At 33.6% G+C, this 11,300-nt stretch overlaps 2 protein-coding genes across 2 annotated transcripts in view; both read right to left on the bottom strand.

Annotated features, from left to right (window-relative positions):
* The window catches only part of LOC107481453 (microtubule-associated protein 70-2), a gene marked incomplete in the record, with an annotated part of 5,253 nt that extends 2,502 nt beyond the window's left edge, over positions 1-2,751 (bottom strand). The window contains 7 exon segments of the mRNA XM_021139282.2: positions 38-184; positions 299-454; positions 599-769; positions 880-1,050; positions 1,140-1,205; positions 1,833-1,918; positions 2,025-2,751. Coding sequence (XP_020994941.1) covers positions 38-184; positions 299-454; positions 599-769; positions 880-1,050; positions 1,140-1,205; positions 1,833-1,918; positions 2,025-2,238 — 1,011 coding nt within the window.
* Positions 2,752-5,158: 2,407 nt separating this feature from the next.
* Positions 5,159-6,563, bottom strand: LOC107481454 (40S ribosomal protein S2-4). The gene is made up of 2 exons (XM_016101730.3): positions 5,811-6,563; positions 5,159-5,508 (listed from the first exon to the last, which is right to left on the bottom strand). The coding sequence occupies exons 1-2, from the start codon at positions 6,471-6,473 to the stop codon at positions 5,350-5,352; spliced, it is 822 nt and encodes a 273-aa protein (XP_015957216.1). The 5' UTR covers positions 6,474-6,563; the 3' UTR covers positions 5,159-5,349.
* Between the last annotated feature and the right edge of the window lie 4,737 nt (positions 6,564-11,300).

The raw sequence follows: 11,300 nt of genomic DNA, 5'->3' as shown, positions 1-11,300 counted from the left end.
CAAAAGAATCACAAGGATAAAATGTATTGGTATTTACCTGCAAGAATCTTCTTTCTTCAAGCCATTGTTTGACAGGCATGACTTTGTCGTTAGCATCTTTCCATTCATTTGCCACCACCACAGCTACTCTGTTTGCAGTTACCTTGGCACGAGCTAACTCTCGGTCGAGAGTTTTTCTTTCCTCCTAAACAGTATAAAAAAAACAATTTAGCTATGAATACGATCCTAATATTATAACAGAGTGAAAACACACAACTAGAATAGACAACTTGCTGAACTTAATAAAACAGTAAATTACATTCATTTCTTGAACTTTCCGCTGATAATCTCTCACAGCATTTGCAGCTGCACCACCAGCAAGGACAGCCTCTTCAAGCTCCCTTACAGTCTGGGTAAGCTTTTCAACCTCTGCCACCTTCTGTCTATGCATTTTGTCCAGAATTTTATTCTCTTCCTGCAAGTGGTGATGATGAAAACATACATCACAATCTAAATTATTATTGCCCTATTGGTAATGATGATGAAACATACATTACAAGTTAAATTATTATTGGTAGTGATAAACTTAAAGAGAGAAACATCATGAAACATTGTGTACCTGGCAAATCTCAATCTGCTTAATTAGCTCTTGATTTTTATTTTGGAGATCATCCACCATGGAAGCTTTAGCCAAGGCAACCTGGACAGTCCTCTCAGCTTCCAGAAGTGCTGCTTCTTTAGATTTGGTAAGACGATCTAAAGCTTTATTATCATCTTGGAGTTTAGCAATCTGCGAGAAATAATTGAAGAAAATAATGACATAAATCATCCATGATCAGCCAACTTAGGTTCCCCTTGACAACCTTTGATTAACATTTGATGCATAAAACAAGGTTATACCTCTTGGCGTGCAAGCTTGAGTTCAGCCTCCAGAGGAGCAAGAATAGCTTCTATAGGAGGCATGTCATCATCCTTCTGAGCTGCATGAACCCTTCGGAGAGTGGCCTCAGCGGCAAACTGAGCTGCCATTGATGCCTTTTTCTCATCATTGATTTTCTTTATTTCAAGATTCTGAAAGAAATACTCAGTTCAGTAAACATTTCATGTAACCAGAGAAGAAGACTCATCTTATTAAAACTGATAGAGGCACGAAGCAATACTTTGCTTTCTAGTAGAGATTCTGTTAACTTCAGCTTCCCCTCGACCTTCGATAATTCTTCAGTAAGCTATAGCGAAAGCAAAAACAAAAATCGAAGTCACATTCCAAGTTGACATCAAATAAAGCATGTATTAATAAGAAAAATGCAAAAGTATCAGAAACATGAACATGTTGAAGTGCGGCAAAGGGACAGGTTCTACCCATTCAAGAACAAAGCAAAGAAAGATTTGAGTAAATATATACATGAAATTATTACTACAGCATTAAGGTGAAAGAAGAGAACCGACAAAGGAGCCCCACCAGATCATTTAGCCAAAATATAATTAACAGGATAAGCATATGATCTGATGCAAATGCCATGATGACTTTACAATTCAATAAATCATTATTACAAACATGTAAAGCATTTAATTTAAAAAAAATATCCAACCACAACCATGTAGAACAGTACAAGTGAAGTGAACAGAACAGAACAGAACAGAGTTTTGTTTATTTTCTCTCCGATGCGTAATAAAATAAATCAGAAGCACTTTCAAGTGTAAAAGGTGGAACCCGTAGACAATAGAGTAATTAAGTTTCCATTATTTTAGCATTAACACTATGAGAAATTCGGAAAGTTAAAATCAATTAAATACGCCGAAGAAATGAATAATAAATAAACGAAAATAATTAATAAAGGGAAAAAAGAAGGAACCTCTTCAACGGCCTTCTCTCTGAGCCGTTCAGAAAGCCTCAAGGCTTTGATCTCGGCTTGAGATTCTGATAACTCTCTGTCCTTATCTGCAAACACAAACACAGACACGCAGAGAAAGAGAAAGACGTCACAATCAACGACACGAAGCAGAATCAGCTCAAAAACTAGCCAGATCGAGCGGCATTTCGGCACCTCTAACTTCATTCTCGAGCCGATTGAGCTCCACCTTCACCGGATCCGAACCGTGCAGCAGGTTCATGAACTCGTCCGCATCCAGGCTCGGCCTCATCGAAGCTCTCCTCCTCGACGAGCTCTTCCCTTCCTTGAACGACGCCGACACCGTCAATGGCGCCGGCGTCACCGCCGCACCCGCCTCCGCTCCAGAATCGCCGGAAAAATCCGCCATCTCCGATCTAACCGAAACCAAAACCACACACTCTCTTACTTTCGCTTTCTCTCTCTCACAACTTCACATCCAAATGCTCGTACTCAGCTAGATCCAAAGACACGCAGATGCAGAGATATATAGAGGGAGAAAGAGATAGAATGCTGAAGCACTGAGATTGAGGAGAAGGAGAAGAAATGAGAACGGTGGTTTTAGAGAGAGAAACTGGGAGAGAGATGGTTTCATAATTTTTATGCTTGTTTCTCTCTCTAGATTGAGATTTTAAATCTGGGCTTTATTTTAATTTTTCTTTTTCTCTTTTTGTTATTATGTTTATGTTTAGTTTAGAGCTAAGAGAAAGCGAAAGTGTGTGACTGATTGATTAAATAAATATATAAACCTGAGTGATCAGAGCATGGTGGTGCTGTTAAGCAGACCAATACTGAGTGACAGAGAAACACAGTCAGTAACTATTAACTTAACTAAACTAAACTAAGCACTCTCTCTCTCTCTCTCTCATCATCATCATGCTCATAATAAATCGCAATATCATTGGGGTTGTGTTTGGGTTTAAGTTAAACCGGTTGCGTAGTGCGCACACCATGTTAATTCAATGGATATGGGTGTGTTTCGTGCGCCACTGAGCGCAGGATAGCAATTGGGACCCTTCTTCAAGGAACTTAGCTGGTAAAACGTGTTTCCACAAACTACGAGCATTAACATTTATATTTTTATTATTAATTATTAATTACTATAAAATAATGTTTTGTTTTTTGAGGTATGGAATTATCAATTATGGTTTTGTGGATGAACTTGTTTGAGTTTAATAATTTGGCAAAAGTTTTGTTGTGTGATTGCTAACGTGGAGTTTCATCATGGCTGGCGAAATTCATTTCACTTCCTTACATTTATGTTTTGTGATATAGGATTGCTCCGGGTAAAAGGGGAAGAGACCAATTCAGTAATTCGTTAAATGAAATTTGAACTAACTATACAAATAACATTTTTTTAAGTAGGTAATTAAAATACTGTATAGATGATAAATACCAAATTAAACTTTCAATTGTCAAATCTTCAACAACAAAAGAAAAGAAGAAAAAGTTAAAGAAGGGGTAACAACTATAATCGTTAGGAAATGTATGCGAGTATGGATAATTCAATTATCTGACTAAACCTAATTAAATTATATTTGTATTTGACGGGTGATCGAGTCTAATCGTATAAAACCCAAACCATATCCATAATTAATTGGTTCGGATATCAGATTTAGGGGGTGCCAAACTCTAACTAAATACAATTACCCGATTATCTTATATATTACATTAAAAATTATAGTATTTCCATTAACTTTGAAAACACCTAACCCTAATTTCAGTTGCAAAACACCTAAAATTACAATTTTTCTTTCCTCTCCTTCACCTGTCTTTTTCTTAATTTTTATTTGTGATACTCAATTACTCAAAGTCTCAAACAAATCCAACTAGAATTTAATCAGTTCGAGTCCAATCACGAAAAAGGCCCTTACCCCCTGAACCAATTAAATTTAATCAGTTAATTTTTTATTTTTCATAAACTCTCAAACCATCTCGATCCGTTGACACCTTTAATAGCTGCGAGTCTGTGACTTAAAGAGAATTCCTTTTACTTCTTTGAGATACCACAGAGAACAGTAAGTTCAATTTTTTCACAAAAATATAATTTAAATCAAATTTAAAATGTTACATTAACTTATTTGTTTAATATGAAGTATTTTTTTGAGTTATATTTATAATATTCCTTTTAACAAAGTAAAAACATATTTAGTTTATAATATATATTCTTCAGAATATATGAAGTGCTTTTACCATCACTTTTGTTCATTGCGACATGAAGAGCATCAATTTTACACTGATTTGTTGATTGTATCTACCATTAGATTGAATTGAAATTACACCAGTTTACTTTTGGTGAATGGGCACTTCTACTACCCTTGTGTTCATTCGAAAATGTTTTCCTTCTCAAATCAATGTTAGAACTGAGCCCAAATGTTTAACAAAAGAACGGTATATATGTGACTTTGAAAATTGGTCCACATTATCCCACAGTAAGACCATAGTGCAAAAATTTCCAGATCGTCATGAATTTCAATCAAGACCAAGTTAATTAGAGTTGTGGTATAAAGCTAGCCCTTTGTTTCTAATAAGCTTCGTGAGCTCTTAGAATTTATCACATGGAGGGGCCTTACTCCATGCCCGAATTTGATGCCAAACAAGTATGAAGGGGCCACTGCTTTGGCTTTTTTTGACAATGTAGTTTGCCTCCACAACGACCTATAAAGTGGGTGTGACATGTCCAATTTGTCAATTTCAATTATCATTTAGATTGCTTGATCCTGATGTATATCATTGTGCTCCCTAGTGGGGGCATAAACAAGTTTTCTTTACCATAACATTTAATTATCTCTTCCTCAACTATGATTTTTCCTTCAATTTACAAACATCTTCAGATCAAGCAACAAGTAGTCTATATTTGATTATTTCCTATAGGAAAACTACTCCTTTATTTTGGATTATACTACTTCTGCTTACTGTGGTACATCGTTTCCATTTAAGTTCTAGAATGTAGGAAACTTATATAGTGCCACTAAATCACTTGGAGTACAGGGGAGATTTAGGGCACAACATCAACAAATATAGAAACGCTTAGTGAAAAGGGTTATTCAAAGGAGTCAAAATATGATTTCAATTAATTTCACAAAATATGCTATTATTTGAGGCAGAGAAATACTAACTTGACAACCACTAATCATACAACAACAAAATAACTATGGATAAAAGGTAAAAGTTGTTATTATAGTTAAATTTTAAGAGTTAAATTCGGACCTTTTTTCATAGTTGTTGGTTGTTAATTAACTTGTGATGATTAAATTAGCATTCCACAATTTAAAAGATGGCGGCAGTCATTAGAAAATTTAATGGGAAATTTGGTATTCAAAATTTTGATTAGATATCCAATAAAATAAAGTGAAGCAAGCATGTAAAAATGAAAGGCATTCCTCAACACTAGCCAAGTACCAACCTAAGCAATAAGAACCGATTCAAGTAGTAATTCCGATCATGAACAGACACAATAATCAGAAGGCAGGGAGCTAGATTAAGCCTCGACCTTTTCATCCTCCAAGATGTGGGCCTTGGCCGTTGGCTTGGCAAGGAAATCAGTGTACTCTTGGAATGGAGATTTGGAGAAGCGAGTCTCCCTCCAGAAATCAGGTGTAAGGAAACCGTAGGTTTTCAGCAAACACTCGAATGTGGCCTGCAAATAACACACATAGCATCATGAAAAATAGGTGACAAATTACATGTAATTCATCTATTGAATTATGCATTCAATTGCTTCCCTCAACAAGTCTACTCTAATTGTCACCTCAAACTGAATTAGATACTTTGCTTAAACAACATTTATACTACCATAACACTCAGGGATATCTTCTCACGTGAAACTATAATCATACATTCATACAGAATATAAGAAACAATTGCATATTATATGTATTAATGTAAAGGCTTATAATAATCAACAATTAAACAAGGGAAAAGGCAAAGAAAGTATGAAACCTTCACGAAATTTCCAAGGGTCTTGGTGGATCCTCTAGAAGAAGTGAATACATCATCAATCCCTGCAAATTGCAAGACCTTCTTGGGAACCCTAGCAGCAACAATTCCAGAACCACGAGGAGCAGGCACCATACGGACGGTGACGGAACCACATTTCCCGGTGACCTTGCAGGGAACGGTGTGTGGCTTTCCGATCTTGTTACCCCAATAACCTCTCCTAACAGGAATCACCGAGAGCTTCGCCAATATGATGGCACCGCGAATGGCGGTTGCGACCTCCTTGCTGCACTTGACACCGAGTCCGACGTGGCCGTTGTTGTCACCGACGACAACGAAGGCCTTGAAACGGGTTCTCTGACCGGCACGTGTCTGTTTCTGAACGGGCATGATCTTCATGACTTCATCCTTCAAAGAAGGACCAACCAACTGGTCAACGATTTGGTGCTCCTTGATTGGGAGAGAGTGAAGGTAGATTTGTTCGAGGCTACTGATCTTTGAATCTTTCACGAGGCGACCCAGCTTCGTGACTGGAACCCACTTCTCCTCTTCCTCGCGGCGTCCACCGCCCCTACGACGCCCACCGCGGCCCCTGTCGCCCCGACCACCGCGACCTCCGAAGCCACGCCCGAATCCGCCACGATCTCCGCCACCGCGCTCAGCCATTGGTGAGATGAGAGGGAAGAAGGATCAATGTAGGGTTTGTGTTACTGTGTACTGTGTGTTGCAGAAGCAGCAAGACGAGTGTAGGGTTTGCATTTTTCAGCGCTTTAAATATATAGACAAAGTTTAGGGCTCCCAAATTGCTCAAACGGGTCGGGCCCTATTTTAATATTCAATTTTGCCTTTTTGAAGACCCAAAAGCATAAATTTTGACTAAAAATAAAACGTTACTAACACACTGGAAGGCTCAATTGAAATTATATCAAATGAATCCTAAAACACTAAACCAAACACAAAAGAAAAAACCCAAAAAACCATCTTTTTTTGTCGGGGTGGAACTCTGAATACTAGGTGGGCAAAAAAAAGTTTAACCAAAATATAAGAAAGTTTAGTCACCCTCTCTAATATCATAGGCTATTTTCGAATTATATTTGTTTACTTGTGGAGTTTAAGAAAGTACTAGGTAAATGCCTTTGTTTTACCAAACATATAATATTTAACTGTATATATATTTGTAAAAAGTAAAGATATATTTTGTAGTACTCATATCATTTTAAAAAAATATAATTCTAATTTTAAATTTAACAAATTACTTTAAAAAAATCCTATGTAATGTATCTTTTAAGAAATAAATTCTATGTAATATTTTACCATGTCAATTTTGGAAAATAACAAGATGTAGCAAAATATAATAGTACTAAAAATATGTGAGAATAATGAGAATAAAAAAGACTGTTTATTAAAGGATTTACTCTTCATGTACATAATCTGTTTTATTGTATTTATATATAATTTATTTATAAAAAAATTAATATATATTTATAATCTAATGTATATATATAAACTATGTTATCTTGTTTATATATGTTAGATTATTTTTTTTATATCAAAAACATAAGTAAATTTTCATATTCAATATTATTTTGCTAGTTCAGAAATATACTGTTGCATTATGTATTTAATTTTTAATAAAAAAATTATAAAGTTTTTACTTTTTTAACCATTTTCATTCTCAAAAGTAACCGCACTCTCTTACATAAACACAAAAAAGGTTCTTCTTTTCTAAAAAAATAACCAACCTGATGACAAATTTAAATTCATAATGCATAAATATAAAAGTTTATACATGTATTAATTTTTTTCTTTATCTTATAATTACCATATTAATGTAATAATCATTGTTTTTTAATTTCAACTACACTTTGAATAAGACAAAACACAAAAAAAAAATTGTTTATCAATTTATATTCTCAAGTTCTTAGAATTCAAACTTTTTTTTCTATTATAAAAATTGTTTCTTCGTATATATGCTAATAAAAATTGTAATTATATTTCCACATGCACATGCACACATCTTTTGTGACAATTCTTCAATTTGTATGACAATTTTCTATTATAACATGACTACACAAAATAATAAATACATATGCTTTAGAAATATTGAATTATATTTAAAAAATACTAAACTAATCATACTAAAATATTTTATTTAGTTGCTTCAACTCCATTTCTAAATGAAAACTTAGTATGCAATAAACTTAAAAGTTATTGCAACTCCTTTCACAATTTTTAAAATGTTAATTATAAACTAAAATACTAAGAATTTGTTTGAAATTTTCATCAACTAAGATACTAAATTTATGCCAAAAATAGTGATATTATATTTCTCCTAAGTTCAAGCAAGTACTACAAGAAAAAGAAACATATAGTAAAAGTAAAATATTTTTAAATGTTAAAATATTTTGTGTAACACTAATTTGACCACGTTTAGATTTTTGCATAATCCACACTTTATCATTTAAGTTCTATTGTTTCCAATATTAACACTCAGGTTTGTATAAACCCTCTTCTAGAACGAATGATTTGCTCAAAAAACATCATTTTCTACTATTTTATATTGCGCTTTTCTTTCAACTTCAAATCTTCTTGTTCGATTTTTTGATTGTGCCTCCTAAGTAAGAGAGGTATTTACTTCTGCATTCACATTGTAAATCTTGTAGCTTGAAAGTGAGCATAAATGCATAATAACTTGAGTTAAAAACTATCCAATATCACTTTTTTAAATTCAAACAAATATGTCATAAATCTTGTCCCTATATGAAAGTGAGTCATTAATCATTCAGTCATATTATCAAATTCGAAGGTCACTGTCACATCATTTTCACTTACCTTTAGAACATTGGTTGATAATCTCAATAATATACTAATATAGTATAAAATCACGAAAATACATTTACATCCAAATATAGCAGTTTGCAACCAAAAAAAATCTCATAAAAAATAGTTAGATTTGCAATAAAACTTTTCAAACTACTAAAACAAAGATAAAACGAAAAGATATATGGTATAGTTAGGATTTAGGAGAACAAAACTCGCGATAGCCAATAAAGGGTTGAAAGAGAGGCGCAGCAAGACTCCTAAATACTCTCTTCACAAGAAGTAGCAAGTAGTTATCAGAACCGAACTGGTAATCAACCTGGTTATATGACATTGTCATTGGATCACTAGTTCACCTGATCATCATTAAAAAATATAAAATTATATAAATAAAATTAAAATCAAGTGCAAAATACTTTCTCAATTTAAATGAATAAGGGCGAGCTAAAGATAACACAATCGGTAAATCAAATCCAAAGGATGATCTCAAAGTCGGCATCTATATATTCATAGCACAAAAGAACAGGGCAACAATTCAGCAAATTAAAAACAGAAGAACAATGACGTTATCCAGCAACCAAAAAATTGCTTAGTGATATATTCAGCAACAATTCAACATAGAAGTAACAAATTCAGCTCATTGATAATTTGCAACAACAAATTCAACTATGATATTGTTCGAAGTATAGTAAAATTTAACAGCAATGAAATACCGTGCACAATGAAGAAATATCATTCGAAATCCCTAGTATTTAGCTTTGACAATTCTAAAAAACTATATACAACATAATTTTTAAGATTCTAACAAAAGAAAAAACGAAAGACTTACAGCAACAAGTTCTACTTCCAGTAACAAAAAAATGTACTTAGTAATATGTTCAGCATCAAACTCAACTTACAGCAACAAATTCAGTTCATTGATCATTTTTAACAACAAATTCAATTATAATAAATTTCAACAACAAAAACTTAAACTCCAATTCTCCAAGTATGATTTACGGCAAAACAAAATTAGTTAAATCATTATTTCAGCAACAACATCAACCTTCAACAACAAATTTAAGAATAAATTGAAAAAGAAATAACAGGATCGAAGAAAGCGTTGACGGCCGAAGCAAGAAGACGAGCTTTCGACGGTAACAAAGCGCAACGAGCTTAAGTCCAAAACGGCCACGAGAGAAGCGAGATACTGGAGCGAGAGAGGTCAACGGCGAGACTAGCCGTGAGAGAGGTGAGACTCAGTGAGCTTGTGAGAGAGAGTGACGAGAGAAGAGAGAAGAAATTCAGAAAGAAAAGAGAGGTGAGAGAGATGGGTGATCAACATTACTTAGGGCATCGCGCGGGAGGTTTTAAAGTGAACGCCGCCTTGTTTTTTTCAAATTTTAAAAAAATCGTACAAAAACATTACCAATAAAATAATTCTTAAATGATTTGAAAAAAGACAAAAAAAAAAGAAACTAATAAATATTTTATTTTTGATAAGATAAAAAATGTATATTTAGCAAATAACTTATTCATTAAATTAAATTTTTGTGACAACGTTTGAATAAATAAATATAAAGTGCACAAAAAAATTCAGGGTAAAATTTGATCTCTATATTTTTTGGTAGAAATTCAGGAACAGTCAACTTCACATGCCGTTAGATGAAAATTTAGTCAAATCATTTAAATCATTTAATAGCTCTTAACTATCAACTTCACGTGAAGTTGACTGCACTTGAGTTTTCACGAGATTTTTCTTTTTTATTTTTCAAAAAAAATGCGGTCATTCACAATAATTTTTATTTTAAATTTACTTGACAAAAAATTACTAAATTTTAATGATGAAAATATATTATTTTTCTAATAATGATTACAAAAATTTGCATCTAAATTTGATCTCTAAAATCGTTTTTTAAAATATATATTTAATATCTATTTTTTTTACGTATTTTTAATTCATTCAGGGACTTATTTGTCATTATCATCTTTTGGAAGTTGTTTTGTCAGCAATACGAACTTTCAGGTACCATTTCGATAGTTTACTCTAAAAAAAAAATATGACCTAGTTCAAGTGATATGAGCCGGCCGAGTCACCAATTTTCACAAAATACGTTCGGGTCGAATCGGTTTTCATTGAATCCAATGCTTAAGCAGTTTGACAAGTGACTCGATTCGGCCGGGTGACCGAGTGACCAAATTTCTGATCGAACCAAACAGGTTGAGTCGTATTTGATAACTACTAACAACGGCCTATCTTTGGTGTTTGAAGGAAAGAGTTTATAAAAGCTTGTACATGGAGTCGTCACCCAGGTCGAACCAAATATAATAAATATATTCCAATCTAATCCGAATATTTTGTTCTAACTAAATTAACCCCAAATAAGTTGGATTATATTTTTATAAAAAAATGATTAAATTTGGTCGGTTTGATACATGAACAAAAAAAAAAAATCCAACAACATTATCTAGACCTAATTCTATTTTGATTTTTCACTATTACTCATTGTAAAAAGAAAAAAACTAACCGCACATCCTATTTTTCTCTCCTACTCCTACTCCCATTCACGCCGTTCACCTTACCGTCTTCTCGCATAGCAACAACCTCGGTATTCTTGTGCCGATGCCCACAACCCCACGAAAGGAACTAACCGGCCCTTCGCGTTGTCGTGTCGCCCGATCTTGTCGTCGAAT

This window comes from Arachis duranensis, chromosome 3, assembly GCF_000817695.3.
Source record: "Arachis duranensis cultivar V14167 chromosome 3, aradu.V14167.gnm2.J7QH, whole genome shotgun sequence".
Lineage (NCBI taxonomy): Eukaryota > Viridiplantae > Streptophyta > Magnoliopsida > Fabales > Fabaceae > Arachis > Arachis duranensis.
This window is presented reverse-complemented; position numbering and strand designations above follow the sequence as displayed.